This window comes from Stegodyphus dumicola, chromosome X2, assembly GCF_044657685.1.
Source record: "Stegodyphus dumicola isolate Sdum_Otavi_A_Nest chromosome X2, ASM4465768v1".
NCBI classification, from domain to species: domain Eukaryota; kingdom Metazoa; phylum Arthropoda; class Arachnida; order Araneae; family Eresidae; genus Stegodyphus; species Stegodyphus dumicola.
In genome coordinates, this window is record NC_140781.1 from 125,828,575 (window position 1) to 125,855,826 (window position 27,252).

The 27,252-nt window shown below is 32.7% G+C and overlaps 1 protein-coding gene across 1 annotated transcript in view; it reads left to right on the forward strand.

Moving 5' to 3' along the window:
* The window catches only part of LOC118181809 (dual specificity tyrosine-phosphorylation-regulated kinase 1B-like), a 110,626-nt gene that overhangs the window by 58,131 nt on the left and 25,243 nt on the right, over positions 1–27,252 (forward strand). Inside the window, exons 3-4 of the mRNA XM_085809551.1 lie at positions 17,840–18,028; positions 21,880–22,042. Of these exons, the coding sequence (XP_085665677.1) occupies positions 17,840–18,028; positions 21,880–22,042 (352 nt within the window). The remainder of the gene's footprint in view (positions 1–17,839; positions 18,029–21,879; positions 22,043–27,252) is intronic.

Consider the following 27,252-nt stretch of genomic DNA (forward strand, 5'->3'; position numbering starts at 1 on the left):
AAGTACTGGTATAAGGAAAGCAAAAAAGGTTACAGGAATTTCTCTTAAAGCATTTCAGAAGCTTGAAAAGGAAAAGAAGCCTCTGCCAGAGAAAAAAAAAAAAAAAAAAAGTAGTGAATTTAAAAGCTTCGGAAATATTCAGAAATGTAAATTGTTTAGGATATTGTTGATTTCAAAAGCTGCAGCCAGTTCCACTATAAGTATTACCACACAATGCCATAAATGCACACTCCTGAGGACTAAGCTTTATGTGAATTAGTGAATTTTATGAATTGGAGGTGATGTCGTTCCCAGGTTGGTTTACATTTTCCCCTTCCTAAATTTTGCAATAAATTTGGATATTACCACACAATGCCATAAATGCACACTCCTGAGGACTAAGCTTTATGTGAATTAGTGAATTTTATGAATTGGAGGTGATGTCGTTCCCAGGTTGGTTTACATTTTCCCCTTCCTAAATTTTGCAATAAATTTGGATTGTTTGCATGTAAATAACTAGCTCAACTTTTAAGTAAAGGACATGCATGTTTTAAAAATTATTTAATCGAGATTTATTCAATGTAAAATGTTATATTTATTTTTCTACCTTCATCTATCTTGAATCGCATTGTACTGTTATTGTTGTCAACTGCTACTCACTAGGCCTCAATGCTGCTGCAGCTCCCAAGTCATTGGCATCACCACTATTGTCATATTCCGTCTTCCTACATGCAGTGGTCGTCAAAACCATCATGAGCATTAGATATCCCCGTTTTCTCGAAGCTCTTCACAATTATTGCTTCATCAGTCAGAACCTATGCACCCGAAATCTGTGAGCAAATAGTATGATGAAAGCAATCACTTTGTGGACAAATTCATTTTAAAATTTGGTGGAGTTCACTTTCTCAGCGTCTTGAGGAAAGGGGAATCATGAATATCTTTCAAATTTTTGAACCTGAGGGCCACCTAGAAGGAAATATGTACAGGTCAATATAGTATTATATTTTTTTTATATATAATTGCATACAAAGTAAGCAATGTTATTTCCAACTTGGATGTGTATGGAAGAGCTAAAATAGGACATTTTTTGAAAGAAAGATTTCCATAAATTGAATTATTATGCTAAGTGTGTTATACAGTATGAAGTCGGACATCCGGCGATTCCGGATTTGGAATTTTTCCGGATGTTAGACTATCAGTTTAAATCTAGTAAGTTGGAATGTAAAAATTTAAAAAATAAAAATATGAAATCTTGATTTATGATATAACGAAGCATTTATGATCTAAAGGGTGTCAAAATTTACAAAACAAAAAGGCTCAATATTTATTTGTTTACTTTATTAAACATTTCTTTCAGTATCAGTTACTTAAGGTGCTTTAATTTTTCTGCTAATACTTTCTCTTTAATTCTGTAGACAGATATAATTTCTTGTTCAATTACAAAGTTTCATTTTTTCAAATACTGTAATTGCTGTTTTGAGAATTCCGACTAAATTATCAATCGAAATTGTTTTGTTTTCAATAAACTCTCTGTCACTTTCTGCACTTATCGGTAGCTGTATTTTCTTGATCTAGAACCATACTACAGATTTCGCCGTCCATTAATTGATTGATCATTGGGGCATTGTTATCGCAACGAAAAACTTCTGTTATATCATCGTTTATTACCACTTCTCCACATTTCTTTACAAAATCCATTATTTGGAAAATTCCACCTTTGGCTTGCAAAATCCGAAAACCTTCATGTTCGCGGTTATCGTCTTCATCAACCTCACCATTAAATATGGTTGCTGGCCATATTTTATGTCAAGTGTTTTTTAAAGTATCTGGAGACAGATTCTCCCACGATCTTGTGATGCTTCACATAGCAAATTTTATGCAAAAATGTTTAAAAAATTCTTGAATAGTCTTGCCATTATTCAAGAAATTTAACATGGATTTTAAAAATCCTACTTTATATTTGGATTTCAGATTGAGCTCTGTTCTGATATCTATAGGCTGAATGATGGATGTACAGTTTGGAGGAAAGAATAATGCAGATATATTATCTTTCACTAAAACTTTAAGTAAAGTATGAGTTGTACAATTGTCTACAATCAGAATAATTTTTTTTTTCATCAGGTAAACCAACCAAATTCGAATGTTGCTGAGCCTCGAGCATGAAATGATTTTCAAACGAATCATTGATTAACGCTTGTGTCATCCATGTTCTTTTAATATTTGTTTGATGTATAACAAAGAAAATCTTTATTCCTTTGAATGCTCGGCGTCGTGTTCGACATTTTTCCCGATTACGGAATGTTTACACTTATGCGTTCCTGCAGCATTTGTGCATGCTAAAATTGTTAGTCTTGCTTTGGAATCTTTGATGTTAGTTGGATTCCTTTTTTCTGTAGAGTTTCGCAAAGTAATTCGCGGTACATATTGCCAGAAAAGACCAGTTTCATCAGCGTTGTAAATTTTTTGCCATAACTTTTCACTGTTGGTGAGTTCAATAAATTTATCTGCAAATAATTCAGCAGCTTCAGTATCAGCTGTCATGAGAATGGCGACGAAAGACAAATTGTGTCACTAAATTTTGTCTTGCTTTTTTAACTGCATCTTTTCAGTTGTCCATATGATATTCATAGACGAGAAAACTCTTTCACTGGCGGCATTTGTCCCTAGAAGACACAACAAAAACTCCATAATTTTCTTGATTTGCACACATGGCACGTTTTTATCCTTGAAATGATGAAAAATTTCAGCCAATCGACAGTCAAGACTAGTTTTCTGGTGATTCCAATTTGCAGTCTTTTGTGGGGAAGTAAATCGCCTGATGTAGCTTACTTCGTCAAATAACTCGTTATCGTCGATGTCAACCTTCGGGATCTTCCACCCAAATAGTTGCACACTCTCTTGTACTTTTTCCCACGACGGTGGCTCCTTTAACACAACCCAACTAAATGTATTTAGATCTTCGCATTGCTCAACCCTCTCTTTCAGATATCCAGCACAGATGTCGTAAAAATTTACAATGGTTCTTATGTCATTTTTTCTCGCCAATCCTTCCTCTTCTAATTGGGTAATCAGTATACGTACTTCATTTGGCAAAAGTTTTTTGCGCTTCTCTCAGTGCATTTATGTATTAAATCATCCAGTTCAGAAGATACTTCCAATGCTGTTACAGTCTGTGCTTCTGTGTGCAGAATTGCTGCTTGAAACACCGCAGCAACGTTATGTATGAAATAGAGCTACAATTCAGCACAGGTATTCTAAAATATGTTGCGGATTAGGGTGGGGCACTTCCCTTCCGACAACAAATAGGATTTCAGTGCAGGAAACAGTTTTAAAACTCTCTCTACTGCAGGCATCAGTTATAACCACCTAGTTTTCCTATATCCATAAAATGCACTGGTACGCCACACAGACAAAGTCGCAGAATTCTTTGAATGACTCAACACGAACAGTGTAGATATAAAAATAATAATAAATTTTCATAATAACTGCTTCCACATCAATTTGCAAGCTATCTCCTGCTGTTTGAATTGCATTGTGGACGATATAAGCAGCACGACCAATGCCTAGCAGGTTCCTCCCGAGGGCATCTTGTAATATAGCAAAAGCGTTGTTTCTACCTCTTGTATTTTAATCCCCCGAGATTCGTGTTGGCGTTGTCTGCGCAGAAGCCAACAAAATTTTTTGTCAGACCATGCAATTGTAATGCATTTACAAGAAAATTGAAAATCATCTGTGCTGTTTCTCCAGATAGAGATTGCATGTCCAGTGTGTCACCAATGTGCTGTGGCGCCCAATTCGAGTTAATTGACGTTAAGAGTCCCTTTTGCAGAAAAGTGGTACAAACAGGTGTCCCGCCGGGGCAAGCGAGGGACCTCGGGACATGAAGTCTGAAATCCGGACTGTCCCGCCTAAATCGAGACGTCTGGTCACCTTAGCATATGGAAAGAAATTTTTGTAAAAATGTTTCCTTGTCAACATTCCTTAGCCGCAATTAACTTAAATCTGTACTTACTGCCGAGCGTAATGTCTACAAAGAAGTTTACCCATACTCTTTGTTATTCAATTGCAAAAAAAAAAAAAAAAAAAAATTAGACATCTCAGCTTGAAGCATTGCACAAGTTGTCATGGACTGATAAGCATCCAGTGATGGAAGCCAAGTATAATAAATAATGATTCGCCAGGTTGCGTCAGGGATATAAACTATTACTTGGTGTTTAAAATCAACGATGTTTCTATGTAGAATGTCTCTGTGTAAGATGTATGACAAGCAGATTCGCAGCTTCAGAGTCAAATTATTGATGCACAGATTTATGCTAAAATGATTGTTTCTTCAATAATGAGGTATTTTATTTAGTGGCGAAGTGAAATTAAGAATCGGGAAATGTTTTATTATGGGGAAAAAATTATATGCGCATGCGTAAAGCATTAAAAAAAAAATCTTTAAACAGAAGGTTGGTGGTGGCGTTGAGGTCCGGATATTGGAAGTCCAGATCTTGGACTTTGTCCTGCATTCTACATGCATGTAGTAACTCTGCCGTAAATGTTAAAATTGAACATAAGATTATTAAAAGAAAATTTCTTTTTCTTTACCATATTTTCTGGAGTTAACATGAGGTAAATCTCTTCACTGCTGTTATTTTTAAGAATATATGCACATTCACCATCAACATGACACATAGAGTGTAAGCAAAGTCTAAGCTGTCTTAACAAACGTTGTGTAAGGGGAACTCGATATATTTGCAAAAAACTGAAGAAGCGGTATGCCCTGTTCGTATGAAATACTTTCATTCATAATCTGCCGTTAGTGTTTAACGGCCCCATATGTAGACATTACTATTAGTCCAAAGGGGCTTTGTCCCTGAAGGACTATTGTTTTCATTTGCGATTTTGCGTTGGAAATTTTAAAAGGCTTTATCGCTTTTCAAATTGTTGCCACCAAATACTATCGCCCTGTATTACATTTGAAGAAATTCAATGATGAAGAATCTGCATAAATGTATGTATGTGTCTCGCATTGTGATAAAACATCAGTACCTAGAGCCATCCAATTTTAAATGATGTAATCCTACTGCGAATATGGGCATCTGAAAGCCCAAATTTGGAATTTGTTTTATTATCGGTTTCATATTTTGAAAATCTTTAACAAATTTTTTATTAACAAACTCAACCATTTAAAAGCGAGCAATGGCAGCACTCTAAGGGGAGGGGATAAAACCTTTTTATCCCGGATTCTAGAACTGTGTATCGGAAATTCTAAACATATGCTCATTTTAAAATTATTTTGCAACATTGCTGTTGAACTAAATTTTTTGGTTTAAGGGCAAAGAACATGATATTTAATAAATAAAGGTAACACACTTGTAATTAATTTAATATTAAAATATACATTGTATTTCCTTTACAAATACAGATTATTTCATTTGAAAGATTCAAGCATGAAAAGCTTGATTACGATCATGATGTAAAGCTACATTACATACTTTGCATCTATAAACAGTCTGGCTATGGTACTCTTTACAACAAAGTCTTTTGTTATCAACGGACTTTACGAAAAAATGTCTACCAGCTCCATGCAATGGTTTTTAAATGCTGAATTTACTAGGTCTTTCTGTTGCTGATCTATTTCTGGCTAATTCTACACTCTCAATAGGAGTTTGCAAAAGGAATAATGCATTCTCGCGTCTGAAATCTAAAAGAGACTTATATTTCCAGTAGTAAAAAAAGTGGTGATATTTAGTAAGTTTAGATATGGTCTCACCTCATATAATTTATCAATATTGTCAATTTGACTATTGTCAAATGCAAATTCTGCTTCATAGTCCTGTACTGCAAACGTGATATCAATTCTCGTACAACAGGAACAGAAATGTCCTTATCAAAAGACCAATACATTTTTTCTTGAGGTAAAGAATGATATCCTGTAAGCAATAATATTCCAATAAATCTTCTCATATAGGCTTCAGATGCAATAAATTCTGGGCTTTTTTTTTTTTTTTTTTTTTTCCCCCTGAGCGTATATATTTGTTTGTTCAACAAGAAGAGAGTAAATGTCTAAACCAAAAAGAAAATCTAAAATCTGTGCGCTAGTTTTACCTTGTGTTTTGTCTTTTATAATTTCTCTTCTATCTATCTCTTTCTTCATGTTCTTCCTGAGATATAACTAGTATCATTTGGTAAAATATCATTATCATTATTTAAAACATTCCTTTCTTCTTCGTCACTAGCCTCTGCAATTGCTGGGGGAACAACAACAATATCAGTTTCATTCTGGTCATTATTAACATTATCATCATCTGTTTCTTCATCAAAAAATCTTTGAAGGGCTTCTTCTAATGTAAGATACCTCGTGCATTTTTAAACAACCAGAACATCGAAAGGAATGACTGGAAAAGGAGATTGATTACCCGCTTCCTGCTGATGTTGCGTCAGCACAACACCTGTTTTCCCTTCTTTCCCAACACAAATATAAACATCTGACTGATGTAATGTTCTGATAAACGGTGACCTTGACTAAAAATAGATCACTGGTAATAACGGCGATTCTTTCCTTAAATATTTTCAGAAAAAATACCCGGTCGAAAATTTTGCTTAAAGTATGAGATTAATTATTATAAACAAAATGATTGTTGAAGGCAAATATTTCTTTACAGAAATAATCTTCATAATATTCCCTACACAAAATCATCTGCTGGTATAAAATATCTTAGGTAGTGATATTTATATACGCATTTATTTTGACCATAGCGTCAACGCAAAACCAGCGCAGTGGCGGCTCGTGGCTAAAATTAGTGTGGGTGCTGTTCCAAAAAAATTTAACTTTTGTTTTAAAATTGTATAAAAAGAAAATTTATTTTGAAATTTCATGAAATCTTACCAGAAAAATTTAAACATTTCTTAATTACTTTAACCAAAATTGTTACAGTTCAATCTTTGTCTATTCATTTAAAAATGAAATTCATTCTTCTTGTTTTAATTTGCGCGAAAAGATCAATAATTTTCTCCTTGATCTCTGGATGACAACTGAGGAAATTTTTCTTTATTGAAAGCAATGCAAACGCATTTAGTCTTTCCGAATTCCTAGTGCCTCTTAGAAAGGTTTTCATTCTTTTCAATGTTGAAAATCAGCGTTCTGCCTCTGATGTAGTCATGGGAACTCTGAAGAGAATTTTTATCAGTTTCGTAATTTCACTAAGAACATCATCTAGATTATTTTCGAAGATAAATTTCAGTAGCTCAATTAATTTGCAGTATTTATGGATATCAGGCCTACAATAGAATACTTTTAGTTCAGTTTCAAGCTTTTCACTGTCAATCATTGGATATGCTTCAGTGGTCAGTACTATTTCTTCTGTAGAATGTTCATTCCTAAAATTCTTGTTAAACTTTTTCATTTCTTGTTAAACAATTTAGCAGCTTCTAAGTGTTTAGTGGAAGAATATCTGTGCATTATATCAACACATAGTATAAAGTCACATATTTCCTTAACTTCTGCCATCAGTGTCTTTGAAAATTCTCACAGTACTTTGAGTTTCTTAATTCTAAAATAGCAGTTTTGAAATTTGTTATATATTCATTAACTTTAAACACACTAATTCCTCTGGATTGCATTTAGTTGTATATTATTTCAACATGAGGCATCTGATAAAAAAGCTCTAACCAAAACTTGAAATTATCATCATTTAGATATTTTAAAATTCCTGTTGCTTTCGCAATAGTTTGATCTGCATTTGATGTTGACTGAATTTCAGTAAGGCAATTTTTTAAAAGCTGCAAATTTTCATGAACTCTGTTTATGGTCCGTATGATGAAGTTCCACCTTGTGAAGGAATACCACATGGAATAAAAGAAATCACGTTGTCAATAACGTGCCAGAATTTCGGCACTGCATTGAGCGACAGTGCTCTTCTCTCTACCCAGCACACGTGCTGCTTTCTGTGTGCGCATGCACAGAACAGTCAACCACCACGTCTCTGGAACTGTGAAGGGCGCAGTTCCCAAACAAAAACTTTCGTACCTTTTTCACAAAGTGGGAGATGGCTGCTGACATTAAGCTTAAGGATTATGTATTGTAAAAGTATAAAGAAAGAATTAAAGACTAAAGGGCACACTATATTAAATATTAAAAATAATAAGTGGTAATAGGGGGTGCTGCAGTTCCATAGTGCTTATTATGAGCCGCCACTGCACCAGCGGCTAATGGGTTAAGAAAACCTTCACGAAGGCATCCATATTCTTAGCAGACCTCGTCTGCTTTGCCATATACAAAATAGCCGGAATTTGCATTCTAGAAAGCACTGGCGATCTTTAGGGTTGGCTTTCGTGAAATATTTTTAACTTGGTGAATTATCAGATTACGATTCTAGAGTAATAAAATTTCACAAGAATATTTATAAGGTATTTTTAGACTTTGAAAACTTCTAAGTTACTTGTGTGAAAATTCTTTTGACTTACCAAATACAACAATTTTAAATAAAGGCACTAATAAATTGCAAAAGATATCATTAAATGTCATTTTGGGGGGGATTATCAACCTCTTACTATTTAAATTTATGTATTAACTCACTCCTTAGTGCAAATTGAAAAGTTGGACATTTTGAAATTAAATATCCGTGCATTTTTTTCATGCGGATGTGCATTTTTTTTTTTTTTTTTTTGTGTGTGTGTGTGTGTGTGTGTGTCTAATGAGTACAAAATTTTCCTTAAAGTAAGTGCAGGGACCGGATAAACGCGTATAAAGTTAAATGTCATGTTTTATACAAAAGTAAATATTTCTTTTGTTAAAAATTGCAAAAACGAATCCTTGCAATTTAAAATATTTCTGTAATTGGGAGTTTGTATCTATGACCACTGGCTGCGAAATTGAAGGCCGGGTCAAGACTTTGTATAGTGATTTTAATGAGTCTAGATAGTGTAATTTCTCTGGATCTAGCCAGTGTTTGATAACAGTAGAGATGACTGCGTTTATTGCTTTTACAGGGTTCGTAGCGGTCCTTATAAGTGCTTATATTTGAAAATAAAATGTAAAGGCCCTTATAGGTGCTTATTTTTCCTTTAAAGCCCTTATGTTTTTGTTTTTAGTGCTTATTTTTTGCTTTTTTTTTAATGAACGCGCAATTTTCCCCCCGTACCAAAGCCGAAACTAAATAAACAACTTTTCTTCCTAATATGGAATGTCAGATGGTGAATCATACTCCCGGAAATAACTTTTCCCCTTTCTCTGCATTAACATAAGCTTTGGTGTGTGCGGAGAGTACAGACAGGTGCCCGTCGTTCTATTGGGCAAAGAATTGCGAAAGTGGTAGAAAATTCTGGTACATTCGGCATTCTTTATCCCACCTAAATACTACACATGTTTGAATTTCTATCAAGATCTTAATAATTTGCATTCTCGTTCCACTTGGTCAGTTCATATTCGTGTTTATTATGATCGTTATGCTTATATCATGAGCATATGTATGAATGTTTATAATAACATAGTTGCAGTAACTGCTGAAGTATAGTAAACTTCCAAAAATGGTTGTGTTTTAACACAGATTAGCTTTCTAAGGAATAATATTCGGAATGGCTTAAAGGGAAAATCAAATAGTCAAAATAATTTAATTTTTTTGGCCAATACATTATACAGTACGAAGGTTGGGAGGTTCTCCCCTTTTTCCGCAAAATCTCGAATATTGAAACTGTTACAGTTCGCTGCAAAAGAAGCAACGGACTTTTTTTTTTTTTTGTTTTTTTTGTTTTGTTACTTTCTAATCTGGATTGAATAGGACTAAAAGTTCTGGGGTCTACCAACCCAAGCGAAGAATGATTCTACTCCGGAAATTTAACGCAGCCTAATGAAAAACACCCCAGATTTGTAAGTCTCTTTCTTTTCCTTTAATAGTTCTTTATTCTCTCAATACCGGCAGCTGTTAATTCCAGTTGCGTAATATCACGTAGGGAAGAATTACGGCGCACGTATTGCGCAATAACGTTTGCGATATTTTGCAGAGATAATTAATTTTGATGTTCTGTCCGAGATTTGTTTATAAACACTTAAAAGAGTTTTACTGTGCTTGCTAAGCAGATTATTTTTCAATTCCGTTGGTTTATTTTTATATGATGCACATATCAAAATGTCAAAAGCATTTATTTAGCGGAAAAATCTAAAGAACGGCTACAGTCTATTCCCTCCCTACGCTCCTCTTTTTCAAGTTTCGCTCGACTGTCCGAATATTCGCCAATTTCCAAGTGTGCGAGTTAGTTAAGCTTTTACTGTTAAAGGATGACTGCATGAAGCAAATTTCTGTCTTCTGATTTCAGAAATGTTCCTCTTTTTTTACTTAAATTACTTTGCTTGCAATATCTGTTAAGGGAAAACTGATATACAATGAAAATGTAGAAAATGTTTAGAATTTAGATTTAAATCATTTAAATATCAATATGAGTGGAAAAATAAATTGTATTTATTATTAGGTTCCAAGCGAATATAATAAATATGCCTTATTATTATTTATTTTCTGTATTTTGAACTGAAATTTCATCATTAAATCTTGTAATATAGTTTAGTTCTGCATAGCTTTTCTTCTCTCATTGTAAACGAGTTCTGTAAATTTAACTGTTATTTAAAATTTTTAAAAAAGTAATTATTTTTCATGGTTGAGGTAATGATTATTCTCTCTTAATTAATACTGAATTTCTCATATTTTAAATTACAAGTCTAATTTTCAAGGTTATGTAGTTGTGTATAATGTAATTAGACAGGTGCTTATTTTTTTCCTTAAAATGTGCTTGAAAAGTGCTTATAGGTGCTTATTTTTTTAACTAAAATGGGGCTATGAACCCTGTTTTAAAATCGCTTGTTTGTTAATAGCTACCAAGCATATGAAATTTGGAAGAAACTTTAAATACCTAACCCTTTGCCGAATGGTAACTCATTGTCGCTCAGAAGATAAAAATATGTAATTTGTGTCACCGGCAACATCATCCTTTTTAGTAACTGAATTTCTTGATTAACTTAAAAAGATAAATTCGTACTCATGCGTTGTGCCGATTGCGAACTCAATTTTTTAAAAAATCGCTGAGTTTTCTGATTGAATTTGAAAGATAAATATTATACACTGTGTAAGTGGAACACATTGCTTTTAAATCTTTGGTTATCAAAATGTAAATAAATTCGCTTAAAATAGGGTATAAAAAGAAAAGCTTTTTTAATTTATAATTCGTTCTTCGAGGTGCCGAGGGATCATGATTGAGTGCAGTGCTATGTCTATTGAAAATTTCATTCTACATTATTTAATAATAGCGATAATGGTTCTTTTGCGTGCGTTCATTGTTTTTCCCCGTATTTTCTGGGTCACTGAATTACTCTGGATACAAAATAATAACATAATTAAACAGAAATTAAAAAATTTTTGCCCTTTAAAAAATTTGTGCATACTTGAGTTCAAACTACTGTTCGTCCATGATCCTTAATATTGAAATTTAAATCTAAGGATCAGATGTCTGAATTTCGAGTATCTAAATACCATTTTATATATTATATGAATGTGGTGCATGTAAATCTTCAGAGGTTGCTTTTTTCAAAATTACTATTTTTATAAGCACGATTTGTGTTCGAGAATTCTTTAGTCTATATAAAATTTTTTTCCTCAATTCTTACATTATTTTAAAATTAAAGTATACTTTTTTTCGTATGATTTACCTTTAAGCTACACTTTCTATCGTATTCTCTTCAGAACTTAAATGCCGCCGACTCCACTGATTCTACGTTTTTGTGATAAATCCTAATTTCTAACCGGAGCCCTAAATAAGAAAGCTCCTACACTTTAAGCTCCTTTATGTAACTGAACAACAATTTCAAGAGGAATTTGATCTCGAAAATTTTGTTTTTAGTAAAAGACTTAAATTAAAAATTTTAATTTATCTCTTTGCATTTTACTTATATTTAAGTAAATAATTCATTAATTATTATTAACCAACTATCAATTAATGAATATTAATTATTAATAATAATTAATTTGATCATAATTAATTATTTAATTCTTACATTATTAATGATTTTAATAGTCATTTTATTAATTTATTTACTCTTGTTCCTTTTTGCTGACAGTCGTCCATAGGGCTTAGAGCTCCGGCACTTCTGATTTTAGAAATTAAACCCTGATTCTCTTAATATATTGAAACCATGTTAAGTGACCATTACTCTTAAAGATTTAAAGGTGGTTTTCTGATGGTTCAAGAGTATTCAATACTTGGTGCTGTGGTGATAGAGTTTTTTTTTTTTTTTTTTTAATAAATACATTGTGCGTTTGATAGAGGCAGGATCGTTGCATATCAAGGGTGTGGATTATCGTTCTGTGATATGTGATATTGACCACTGCTCTGGTAGACATCCAACCATTGTCATGCAAATATGGAATCAATGGGTCGCTGAGGGTTATACTGAATGGCATACAGGATCTCAATGTCCTCAATGGGCATGTTTGCAGCATGGACCATCAGCATAGTGACCATTACTAAGGCTTCTCTTAACTGTGGATGACAGAGAGACAATGACTCTGGTGCGGTGAACAACAAAGCTAGATGCAGGCGTGGCATAATGTCTTTTCAGACGAGCCTTGGTTCTGGGTGGCCGTATATGTGTCTGGAGGCTCCGAGGAGACCACATGTTGCCTGCATGCATTCAGTATAGGCATAGTGGCCCTGCACCTGGTGTGATGGTTTTTGCAGCCATTGGGCTCAAGACATGCACGTCTAGTTCGGATCAATGGTAATTTGAACATTTCTGACATCTTGCGTCCAATGGTTGTGTGATATCTTCGAGGCCTGCCAAATGCCCTCTTCCAACAAGATAATACAAGCCCACATATTGCACGTCATGTTGTGACCTTCCTCAATACACAGGGTATTTGACTGCAGCCCTGGCCTGCATGACCTCCAGATCTGTGCCCATTAAAAACATATGGTCATGGGTTGCTGAGAGACTGTCCCTCCAGTCAATAACCGTTGATGGAGTGTGGCATAGATTTGAAGCAGCATGGAATGAGTTGCCCATTTTTGTCATCCAAGCCCAGTTCGACTCCATGCCTAACTGGGTAAGAGCCATGTGGCAGCTGTTTCTACTAATTTTGCACCCCTATAAACCCCCAGAGTGCTTAAAAATTTAATCCTTTTGTCTTTATGCCATACTGTTTACTTACAATTAATATCTTTTTTGTATATGCTTTCATGGTGTTGTAATTTAATGGCCAGCAGTGTATTAACACAACCACCTTGGTGACATTTAATAATGTTTTACAGATGAAAAGGTAAAAGTTACTATTGGGTTTCAAGGTAGTTGTTTTCGGGACTTTTTTAGCAAGATCCCAAACTATTGATATTTATCATATGTTGGCAGACATTATCAACATATAAAAAGAAAACATAACTTTACCAGTTTAAAATACAAATTTTTGTTAGATGAAAACTGCATGATACATTAAAAAAAAGTAACACTTTCTTAACCAAATCTTTCTGTAAATTTTTTTTTTTTTTTTAACTCTGTTCTTTTTCTCGTAAGTACAGAATGATTTCTCTTGCAAAAAAAAAAAAAAAAAATCAGAGAATTGCAAAGACTGATCATGCACAAGCCTCGGCAATATGAGCTATCTATCAAACGCATCTCTGTCAAACTATCTATCAAACTCCCTTTAGAGATTTTGTGGCAAAATTTCTCTATTCCTACAGAAATTTTACTGCATCTTCTTCCATTGCTAGCAAAAAATAATCATAAATGATTTATAAAATCTCTTGGAACTTGGAATGCAGCAAAAAGACTTACAAAGATGTCAATAATGCTTGACTCAAGGCTTATTATCAGCATGGTTGGCTGAAGAATGGTTGCATACATGAATGTCAGAGTTTGTCATATTCTGAAAATGCAATGACTCTACTAAGGTAACACATAAGTACCCAAGATTCTGTTCTGATTATTATCTGCGTGATTGAGACTCACTGTCTGGTGAACAAAATTGTTGTTTACCAATTATTGAATAACCTCAATTTGTTCTCATTTAGTTATTTGTAGTAAAGGCAATGATGTACAGTAACTTTCAGAATTTATCTTAATGTTATGTAGTGTTTTTAGTGTAATTTTGTCATTACTTTTTATATTTTAGGCATTTTTTCTATCATTATTTCTGTTTTTTCTATTATTTCTTTTGCATTTTTTCTATCATTTTTTAAGGTGTGCTGATATGAAAGAATTCTTTAAGACCATACATATAATACTAATTCAGAAGTCAAACAACAAAAATCAGCGTTATATTTTCAAATTTTCACAGGACTAGTTTCGATGGTTTTATCGAACCACCATCGTCAGCTGCAAAAGTGCAAATGAATGAGATAGAATATAATGATCAGATAAGATAAAAAAGCCTGGACAGAAAATAAGCTAGTGGCACCATCTGTTGATGAAACCAGAACTAAAACATAATTTCTTTAAAGGCCGAAGGCAAAGATGGATTGGGATTAGGATTGTTAACTAGAACAGAAAGATTTTTTTTGAATGTGAAATCCCTCTTGAAAATCCAGTTCTCCAATGGAAGATGTTTTTTGAAAGAGGCATTTCACATTCAAAAAAATCTTTCTGTTCTAGTTAACGATCCCAATTCCAATCTATTTTTGCCTTCGGCCTTTAAAGAAAGAGGCATTTCACATTCAAAAAATCTTTTTGTTCTAGTTAACGATCTTAATTCCAATCAGTCTTTGCCTTCGGCCTTTAAAGAAATTATGTTTTAGTTCTGGTTTCATCAACAGATGGCGCCACTAGCTTATTTTCTGTCCAGGCTTTTTTTATCTTATCTGATCATTATATTCTATCTTGTTCATTTGCGCTTTTGCAGCTGACGATGGTGGTTCAGTAAAACCATCGAAACTAGTCATGTGAAAATATAACGCTGATTTTTGTTCTTTGACTTCTGAATTAGTATTTGTTCGGCATGGTATTGTGTCTTAATCATACACATAAGTTTATAAATAAATAGTCATATATTTTTAAATACTTAAAATGGAAGGAAAATGCGGACAGTTTGGCTAGAGCTGGTGCTAGCGAGACCACAATGCCTGCCGCTTCTCTTACTTATATGGAACTGTTTTCTAAATGTAAGACAAAGAATAAGGCCGTTTGGATGGTCCCACCAGTGCACCAATAGTATCAGAATAAGTGCCCTGGTGGCTCCTTGGTTCAGAGCAGCAACAATAGACGAGGTCAGACTGCACTTACTAGATTCCTTAGTAGCCGTCTGTTATCAATGACTTTTGTCGGTGGTAATAAACACCTTGAAATATGCACTAAGTGTTCTACTGCACAGGCCTCTCCTGATCACATTTTATCTTGTCTGGGGCTTACCAGTCATGATCTGGTTCAAGACTCCCTTTTTGTTCTGGACTCTTTCAGGGTGAATGGGCTCATGGACCTACCTGATCTAGCTCTGCTGGTCACAGGGATGAGAAACAACAACAACCCACATACAAAAACAACTGTAGAAAAATACAAAAACAACTGCACAACTGTAGAAACAACAACAACTGCACAACTGTAGAAACAACAACAACTGTAGAAATGTTTTACATGATGCAGGTATTGAAGTTTTGGCACTTTGAAATTAAAAAAAAAAAAAAAAAAAAAAAAAATCAATTTCATAAAAGTCACGAAATAACACTATTTATATGGCCATTCAATTCATGTTATATTAAGTGTAAGTTTAGGTTATTCTAAAAAATAAAACATGATAAGTTTAATTACCAAAAGATTATAAAGCTATTTAATTTGGAAGATTAATTAATCATGTTCAGGATTGTAAACAAAACAAAAAGCATTTGCTTTGAAACATAAAGAAATGTGAAATATCGACTTGGAAAAAGGTTTTGAACAGTAACAAATTGACAGGCATTGCTGTGAAGACTTCCATTAAAAGTATTGACCCACATACTCTTTTTTTTTTTTTTTTTGTGAAAAGAGATCCTCATAGAGTTTTACATAATCCATGTTGTAGAAGACATTTGGAGGTTTGGTATTGGCACATAGCCAACTGTATAATATGCATAAAATTTAAGAAAAGGATATTTCTGGTTTAATGAATTTTCCCTTTATGATTCTAAAGTAATAAAATTGCTCACAAACATAAAGAATGTATTTCTGGCATTTGAAAAATTTATAATATGTTGCAGAATTATAAATTTAAAAATGTTACATGCTAGTTGTACTCTGAGAAGAATATCGCAGAATGGTATTTAAAGGGATGAAAGATTGTACTTGTATATTATTGCAACCATCTTGGTAAAAGTTGCCAAATTTTCATCGTGTACCAAAACCTGGCAGCCCATGTGCATAAAATAATCTTCAGATAACCATGCAGAAGTATTGCTACGAGCTGCAGTCGAGATAATCGTATAACATGAACTGAATGCTTGTAGCAATACTTCTTAAGAAAGGCACACTGAATGAAAAAAGGAAGTGATAAAAAAGTTATTCTGGAAAGATGCATTAACCTTAAATTGCTGATTGACACCAGCCAAACATTTAGTGTTTCTTTAGTAATAATAGTAATTACTTCCTAATGACCAGATCGATTTTATAGTAAATGTCATGTAACATTGTGATTAATTCTGCTCTGCTGTAAAATAATACCTCTATATTAACACATTAAAGGTGGGGGGGATCTTGACGAAAGCATGCTAGGTAACGCGGCGACCACCCCGCCGCGTTTTTAGTTCTAGAGTGGGCGATATTTTGTGTAATCATAAAAAAATTTAGACTTAAGAAAGTTTATTTAAATTTAAACTCTTAAAACTACAAGAAATATTAAAAAAGAACTAAAAACTAATTACAAAAAATGTTTTAAAGTACATATTTATTGAGAATAATCTAGTATTTTTTATGAGTGTGATAATGTTGATAACACTCGCGACAATGAAGAGGTGTGTTGCAAAACTCGCAATTTGAAGCAAGTCAGCTTTCTTTTTTTATGTGCCGCACAAACTACGCAGTTTCGTTGGGCATATAGCTTTTTGCCTTTATTTTCTATCCGAATTAATTTGTGCTTTTTGATTTCTAGTGAAAGACGTCCAGGCAGATCAATTTTATATCGTGGAGTCCGTGGTGCCGAGTTCTATGTACTAGGTTGTGGCTCTTCGATGTCCATCAATTCCAGATCTTCGGGTTTTTTTGTCAGTTATAAGACAGCGTGATAATTCTAACAAATATTTTTTATATGTCAAGCTACTATTATTATGCATGTTATATACTAAATAGGAATTGAAAAATGCACAATTAGAGAGAGACTGTAAGTAGAATTTGAACAACCGAACAGCTTCAAACCATAAAACATACTAAATACAAATGTAAAGTGGTGCATGGATTCCGCAGTGTAGTTGCAAACCGTACTAATAGGACTCCCACCTTTAAGCTGCAGTCGAGATAAATCGTATTACTACGATTCCCGTCTTTAAGCTACAGTCGAGATAAATCGTATTACTACGACTCCCGTCTTTAAGCTACAGTCAAGATAAATCGTAGTACTACGACTCCCACCTTTAAGCTACAGTTGAGATAAATCGTAGTACTACGACTCCCGCCTTTAAGCTACAGTCGAGATAAATCGAAGTACTACGACTCCCGCCTTTAATGTGTTAAAGTACTTTCCCCATTGCATTCGCACAGTATTTTCAGTCTAGTTTTCCTCTGTGAGCTAAGTATTTTTTAAAAAATTAGTAACCTATTTCAGCTTTGTAAACATCATCAAAATCTTTTATGTAGATTTCTGTATTTCGTTATTTTTTCCAAATTTATGAGAACTGTTACATTTCTGATGTAAAATTACATATGTGATTTCTTATTTAGGTATATTATGCAAAGAAGAAGCGACGTGCTCAACAGACTCAAGCTGATGATACAAGTCACAAAAAAGAAAGAAAATTATATAATGAGGGATATGATGATGATAATCATGACTACATCATTAGAAGTGGGGAAAAGTTTATTGACAGATATGAGATAGATTCTCTTATAGGCAAAGGCTCATTTGGCCAGGTATGTTTAAATGTTAATGGCTCTTTTTTTTTTTTTTTTTCTGTGATTTGAGTGAGTTTTCCATGATATTTGTTGAAATCCTAAATGCAGTTTTATTAAGTCTTCCTCATATTGCAAAAGTTGTGGTATTTGTAAGACTTTAAATTTCTGCTGTATGACTTGAAGTATGATAATTATTCATACTGTTTGAAAGTTACTTTAACTCTTTAGGTAAGGAAGTTATTTTGAAGTGTAGGATTATTCCCTGATGAGATCTTTGAAATACTTGGAATATTTGAAAATAATTGCAGTGCACGCATGTAAGGTTTGTTGTAGCTGTTATTAAAGCAAGAGGCCAAGGAAAATGTATACAATGAAAAACAATTTCAAACTTGCTGCAATTTTCTTCAAAATTTAGTCTTTTTAAAAAAAACTTCCAATTAAAGATACTGTATTTTTTTAAATACTTTTCATTTGGAATTATTGGATCTTTAAATTTATTCTGTCATAAGAAATATGGATAAAACTATAGGGGCCAAGGGTATTCAGCTCTACAGAAATTAATTTAATTAAATTCCATGAAGTAATTTTAGTGTGATTGTGGTGTTTTAGTATTTAGGTACAATTTCCCTCCAGCATGTTTAATAGTAGTATCATTGTACTGTATTTTTTAAATCATAGACATTAACCCACGAAAGAATACAATAGCTGTGTTTTGTTTTAAAAATGATTTTTTAGTGGTATGTTTTGGTTAATCGAATATGGTGCTACAAACAAGAGCTATCTGCCAAAGGAGAGGGATGCCTTCGTGGAGGACTTCCTAAGGAAACATGCTTGTATTCACATCACACAATTAAAATATCAGCAAAATGATGAAAATCAACCATGCAGCCAGCCCACTTGCCTGGTTTTGAACCTATGTTAAACTACTAGTATCTAGCAGGCTTTACCCTTAGCCACTTGCGAGACCCCCTTTTTTAATGACCTTCCTTTTATATTCTTTTTAAGTCATCTTTAAGTTTAACTGTTTATTTGCATATACATTTAGAAAGCCTGTCATAACATTTGATTCTTCATTTGAGCTGCATTGTGGTCTCATCAGCTATTTTTTCTATATAATTAAAATTTCTTTCTTTGGTTTATATATGTGTTAGCTGTATCTAAAATGGCCACCATTATTTGATAATGTAGTTGGCAGAAGTCATGTCAAATCAGAGCTGCTGTAAAACGTCCAAAGTTAAAAATATGTTTTTTTTTTAAATCCCTTTCCTGTTTTGAATGCTTGTTATTGTATATGATTTTAAATATCAGACTGTTACTGTAACGGGATTTAAGGAGTCGGGTATATGCAAAAACATGCATATTTTATTTGGTTTTTCTGTTTTAATTTTTGTAAGCTAAATTATTATATTTTAAATCTTTAGGAAGTATTTTCATAGCAAGTAGAGAAATATTTTGTTTAGTTATAATTTTTATGATAATGTGGATTTACACCAAAACTTTTTTATTGATATTTAACTTTTTATAAATCTTGATAAATAATTTTCCCATATTAGGATATATGAACAATTTTTTGAACTCTTTATACAGAGTTGGAAGCACTACTTTCATTAAATGTTACTTCAAGCTTTCATAACTTCAAGCACTACTTTCATAAAATGTCAATTATGACCAGTTATTACTCTTCTCAGTCAAGTCTGTAGTAATAGTGACGATACTGTAATTCCTTAGTGTGCATACTGTTAAATAAGAGCACAAAATCCATGACTTCCAATAAGAAGTAAGGACTTCGGAACAATTTTCCTTCTCTCCTTGAACTGTACTTCTTGTATTCAGACAATATGTGTGAGATTTGTTTAGTTGTTTGTCAGTGCTTTTGTTTATTTTTATTTATCCTGGAAAGGAATCTGAAACACAAGACTGAATGCTGTGGTAATAAGCGAAAAAAAAAGGAATTGCTAAAAATAATTCCTATATCTGAAGACAGAAAACTTATATCCAAAACAGTGGTGGGATATAGAAAGTAGCCAAAAATGTTCTCACTGTTTTGATGTCGCATTTGATTAAACAGTCAGAGAGGGAAAACAAAGTGGCTTATATGCTGCAAAAGTGGTGGAGGGTTAGTGTAACCATTGGTCTTCAGTAATACAGGCATGTTGCCCACACACACCAATCAGCTCATGCATTGTCAAAGAGAAATGTAGGTATCAAAGCAGCTTGTCTAATAGTTTACTGTATGTCTTAAGGTAGGCCTCTATGCAGCCGCATAAAGCCACTGAATATTGCAGGCATTTGGGAAGGATGCCTTTAAAAAGAACTGCCAGCCTTTGAACATTCACAGCATGTGTCTTCAGATGTTGTAAGATAAGGCCTTGAAATCAGCCATAGAAGACAGCTGTGAAATGTGTGGTGAATGTTTTAAAGCTTCTAAGACAGCAGTTTGACTTGACCTGCACTTCATAGGAAAGGCGTATATGTTGAGCAAGTAGTTACTTCACATGCCAGCAGTTGATCTTCCTCGATTGATCTTTGATTCAAATGGATTCTTTGCTATTGTTAATCTGTTCATGATGGGCATCTCTGTTACTGAAGCGTTGTCTTGGGATGGTGTGTTAACCGGATGCGTCGTCTTGTAGGGACGAGCAATTCACACTGCTAAGCCTAACTTAATGATGCAGTAAGAGCCATTACATTACTCAACACTAATGAATTAGCATTTGTGTATATTCTATGTTCAGATACTGCTTTCGTTTGCCACTAAAAAAAATACGTTTCGCTGACAATACAAAATATTCATCTCAATGCCGGAAAAATTTTTCCTTTTTGTATTACTTTTAGTAATACAAAAAGGAAAAATCTAAGAGTAATTTTAAAAAAACTCTAATGATAGAACATCTATCCCACTATATCACAAAAATAAAAATAAAAAGTACCTTAATGCAGCGATAACATGTGCATTTGTTTATATCAAATGATGCAGTTAAAGAGACATTACATTGCTTAACACCCACCCACGAATCTCGTTCTCATTCCGAAACAAAATACCAAAAATAAAAAACATTGCATAGGAATGAAGGTAAGCATACTTACTTGATATATTTCACCATAACAGACATACAGCTACATATAGCGCCAATAAAAAATACTAATTAAGTGTTCTATCTAAAGAATCAATTGTGGTATGGCCATAGAGTGAATTAAATGGCGATTCAAATATGACACACCCGGCCATGAGGTAATGTTTGCTGCTGATTCATATATGACACGCCCGTACTGAACGTGTTAATCATGTGAAACAAATATGGTAGTTATTATTATGCGATATGAATTTATGAAGCTGTTCCATTTCATATCCCCATTAACCCATTGCTTAAAACTTCTGAATATTCATAGATTTGTTTGAGGTTAATGTGCATGAAATTGGACTGATTACATAGGCATTTTCATGTGCTGTGTGTGAGTACATATGCAACTTAGAATATATGAATTCAGCAGAGAATTGATAATTTAGTTGAAGGCTAATCAAAACCTGCAGCTTAATTGGACTCCCAGTATTCCAGGAAGTTGACTTTTGACATTTTACTGTAGTTGCATCCGAAGTGTTGGGCACTGGATTATTATGCATTTTATTACATACTATTAAAATCAAATAGCACAGTGATTTCATGAGCATTTCTAGTAATTGTTAGAAATTCTTTTGCTAATATATCTGATACTTTAAAGTTCAGTGAAATAGAAAGTTTTATTAAAAATTTTGAAGCATTTGAATGGTATGTATTATTGATAAATTTGTGTTCAACTGTATTTGTATTGATAAATTTGAACTTTTGGAAATGTTAGATAAGCAATATCTGGTACACATTGTTTTTCAGGTTGTTAAGGCATTTGATCATGAAGAAAAGTGCCAGGTGGCGATAAAAATAATCAAAAACAAAAAACCATTTCTTAATCAAGCCCAAATTGAAGTTAAATTGCTTGAAATGATGAATTCCAGGGATAATGATGCTTTTGAAATATTAGGACAAGATAAAATAGGTAGGTGATTTTTTTAGTTAAAATTGTAAAAATTATGGTTTTGAATTTATTACTTATTTTCATTAAATTAGCAGTGACTTCTGAAAAAATAATGAATGGGATGTAATGAAATGAATTTTGTATGAGGGTGGCCTGAGACAATAAATGTCTGCTGGGCAGCAGATTCTAAAAGGTTTTTGATTAAAAATCAGTTTACATCATAATAAAGCAGATACATCATAATATTTACGACTTCTTGATATTTTGATACTAGCATATGATGAGACTTGATATTTTGTTAAAGCCTTAAACAGAATGTCCAGACTGTGTGTAATACACTTTTTATAAAACTTGTTTGAATATTTTTAAATTTTGAATGTTAGTATTTCATTTAATAAATGCTCATGCTATTGTTTAATTAATTAACTTACTAAAATTTTTATTCTAAGGCTTTCCATGGAAATTTTCATGGGGGGGGGCTGAGTACTATTAATTTACAGTGTTTCCATAAAATTTTGTTTTGTTTTTACCCATAATCAGGGGTAAGAGTTCTAAAAGATATTCCTGAGCCTACCATTTATTTTTGAAATTCCAAATTTGATTGTAAAGAAAAAACATTGATCATCATTTGTTTCTTGATTTCTCTTTCACTGGTTCATCAGAAGAAAAGTATTATTCACTGAAATTTTGCTATCTCTGTCTGTGATAGCTAACTCTGAAAGTGTAACATTTTTTAGATAAACTTGCAGAAATGCATGCTTATCTGAATAAAAAATATAAAGTAAGTAGATTTGAATAGTGATGGTACTTTCAGAATATAGCTAGAATTAAAAGAAATTTTAATGCAGTAAAACTCATTGAACCGAAATCGAAGTGAAATGTTGGAGAAAAGCAACATTAAGTAGTCCTAAAACAAGCCATGAACAGTTTTTATTAAATATTTTTTTAATTATTTCTTTATCTGTAGGTAAATTCACTTTTATAATGAGATTTCGTGGTGTAGGAGATTACCTCAAATATGTATGTTCATTGATGGATTACATCAATTAAATTTACTTTGTTGTGGGAAAATGACTAAAGGAGTTGTAAAAATACCATTAAGCAGGAACATCAATAATACAGTCAAATGCCGAAAATGTGCGTTGCTTCTCGAATTATAAACATTAAATTTATAGGTTTTGGAACCTGCAGCATAGAGAACGAAATATTGAAGAAAAAAATATTTACCGAGTAACAAAATCATAATTATCGAATGGTAATGACAATGGAAATACCACAGCCGGAAATACCAAATTATTGACATCACAGTAAAACTTTTTTACCCTCCAATCTGTATCAAGGTAAAAAAATAAATCAGAGTTGAAAACAATTCTTTTAAGTGACCGTTCTATTTCACTTTGTAATTATAAAATATATATATATATTCACCATCAAAGACTGCATTTATTTGTTAGCAAAATCAGGGAATTCTGTTTCCCAAACAACATTAGTAAATGCCTGGCGTAATGTATGGCCATCTCTTCGTTTATTGAAACTGAGAGTGATCATAGTGAATTTTCTGGTTTTAGGGTTAGTGAAGCAAGGCTTAAAGTAAGAGAATTGCTTGTAATATTCAAAAGAAAGAACAAATGAGGAGGCTTTGCAAGAAGATATCGTTGAATGGATGATGTGTTCAGATGAACCAACAGTGGCATATCAGATGACCGGTGATAAAATCATTGGCTCTGTTTTGAAGTCGCCACAGCAGGAAAACGATTTCGACACTGAAACAGATAATGACTTTGATAAGACTGAGAAAGTATCTAAAATAAGCGTTTGGAACATGGTCAAAAGTACCTAAAATTTTTTAAACAGCAGAGCTGTGTAACGAAGCAAGAGATTATGACTCTATATAATTAAAAAAACATACTTGGAAGCACCCTAAAGTTTTAAAACAAACTTCTACCAGAAAAATGTTTGAAACGTTAAAAAAAAAAAAAAAAAAAAGAAATATTTTATGCTTCATTAATACCCCTTATTTTTTGTGTCTGTTGTGTATATATCCATAATGCTTTTAAATATCCCTGTAATCACTAATATAAATGAATAATATAGTAAATGTATATATATATATATAAAACTAAACTCAGTGGCGTAACAGCCCTAACGGGCCAATACCTACAGTGCCCCGAAATCTGCTTTCTTGACCGTGGGCCCCGTAGTGTGTAAGCGTATGCCCTGAACAAGCGGTCAGCTTGTCGCAGAACCCCCAGTGTTTAGTACCAAGCGAACTTGGTACTCATTTTTGAGGCTAAGTTGACCTCGTCCAGCTCGGGGATCGAGCCCCGAACCTGTGGTGCTGCTGCGCAATGCGCTAGCCACAAATGTGTACATATATATATAATAATTTAAGGCTTATAATAAATGTAATTCTATATGTATATTATTGTAATAATGTATATAATAATTTAATTAAGTGTATCTAATATGCCTTATTTATTTTGCACTTTTAATCTGAATATTATGATTTATCTTTTCTGTCCCAAAATCCTAATATCTTCACAACTCTGGTCCCAAGCATTGCAGATTTCTGGCCTTTTAATGTACCATTATTAAAAAAAAAAAATTAGCAGTGTAAAATCTTTTAAACCACATTTAACATAATTGGAATTTTGCTTATTTTATACAGAGCAAAACTTTATAACAAATCAGGGAATTTCAAACCAGTCCTTCCCCCCCCCTACTCTCAACTTTTTTTTTTCTGGTTAAAACAATACTTTATGCAATTTTATATAGAATTTGTTTCTTTGAATGTAAACACATATTTAATGCTGAAAATAAATTATCTCTTATGTTGTATGTAAAATTATAGATCTTAAAATGTGTCCAGTAAGCTGAATGTCAGATATCTCTGTTGGTTTATAGACTATTGTTATAGTAAATTTACATTATGCTAACATGAGGACTTGCACATGCTAAATGAAGCATCCTGAAGCAAAAATGTAAGTTCATAAAATGTCCTATAGCAGAAATGTAAATGCATAAAATGTCCTGTAGTTAAAATGTAAAAATTTCTAAATTACTTTTGTCTATTAAAAATTTGCATATATCCAACCACAGAAGTTCCAGGGAAGCATATCTGAAAGTTTGAACATAGATATTTATGGGATTTTATTTTCTACAATTTATGCTATGCTAGCAAGGGAAAAAAAGAGACTTTGTTAGTTTTGTGAATGTCCCATGCATACTGCTTTCTGTTGAAAATTTGCATTGAACATTGTTCACATTTGAATTTTGCAGTAATCGTGAATGTATTCTGCTTTATCTTTAAAGGTAAAATGCTTTTTTGCTATTAACAATGTCATTTGCATTTCCAATTAATCAGTAAATGAATTAGTTGGTGAAGTAGTAGTTATCTGTTCTAAGCAATATAACTACAAAAATCATGTGAAGAAAAATTATTATGATGTATAAACTAAAGATTAGCATGCAGTTATCTATGAGTCTAGGCAGATGTAATCTTGCAGCACATATGTCAAAAGAATTTTTATATGCTGAGAAGAATCAAAAATCTTTTGCCAGCAGAATTGCTGGTTCACTCAACTTGACAACATTGGATTTCTTTTTTAGAGTAAAGTCTGCACTCTGTGATATTTCAAAAACTGATAGTATGAAGTGATGACTGAAGGATTCAACATTTCCTTTGTTTTTTAAGGTACTGCATACAAATATGTTGCTTACTGACATGCTGAACAAAGATTATTGGAAACGTCAAACAAGAATCAGCGTAAGATTCCTAATTTTTGCAGGACTGTTTTCGATGGTTTAAATAGAGAACCATCTTCCTCAGCTACCTAAGTGCAAATGAAAGAGGTAAAATATGGTGATAAGGTAAGAATGGCTGAACAGAAGTTAAGCTACTAGCACCATCTATGGATAAAACAAGGAAACTAAAACATAATTCCCTTAAGGCTGAAGGTAAAGGATGGATTGGAATTATAGTCATTCACTAGAACAGGAAGATTTTTGTGAATGTGGAACTCCTCTAGAAAATCTAATTCACCAATGGAATTTGTTTTTTGAATAATTTCGGCTGCAAAAAAAATTAAAAGTGTGATTTTCGGACCAACAGTGCTGGGTAGCTGAGCAGGGTTCGTATAGTCCTTAAAAGTTCTTAATTTTAATCATCTGAAATTTCTGTTTTTACAACTGCTATTTTGAGTGTGAATTAACATTTTGGAGGAATATTCCCTGACAAATATGGTTATCTTTTAAATGGGTTATAATTTATTCCTATTTCTACTATAAATGGTGGGATACTCGAGTTTCTGAGCAAGAAGGGAAACATAAGCATTTCAAAATTATTTCATTTTTTCTAATGAAGAGCTCTTAAACAACTTTTCACTTTTGGGGATGTAAATTCTTTTATTAAACGATTCTAAATTTGGCAACTTATCAACATTTTGATTATTTTAAGATCAGTTTCTATAGAAAATTTTTATTTCCGAGATCTGGGAATTTTTTAGCGATTTTTTTATTTTAGAACATTGTAACATTGATAAATTTCATTTAAATAATTGTAATATTTTGGAATTATATTTAAGAGATAACATTAAAATGCATGAAAATAAGGCATTTTTATTTTTTGCTGTTATATCGTAAAGTTTTGTTTTGGCCACTTATTATACAATATTTTAAATGTAAAAAATAAGCAAGGTATAATGATAAAGCACCAATTATGAAATATTTCTTGTCAAGAACAAAATAACCATGCAGTTAATTAAAAGTATATTTTTAATTTTTTTCATGGTAAGTTTTTGCCATGTAATTGTCTCAAAATATTGAGAATTCTTAAAATATGCATGTTTTCTCCAGACCTTAAATTGTGCCCGAGCCCACAGGAGCCCTCCTCCAGTACTTCTTAGTGTTGTGGGTAATTCATAATTCTACCTGGAGCCCTAAATAAGAAAGTTGTGACACTTCTTTTATGTACCTGAGAAAAATTTCAGTAGAAATTACATCTCAAAAAATGTTTTTGTAATAAAATTATATTAAAAATTGCTTATTAAATTTTAATTTATCTCTTCGTGTTTTGTTAAGTTTTAAGTTACACTATTTAAGCATTAATTAGTGAATAATTTTTTTAATTATGAATTATTTTATTAGTCATTTTATTTATTTATTTTTGTTCCTCTTTCCTGATGGTGTTCCGCAGGGCTCCGCACATCTAATTTTAGAATTTAAGCCCTGGT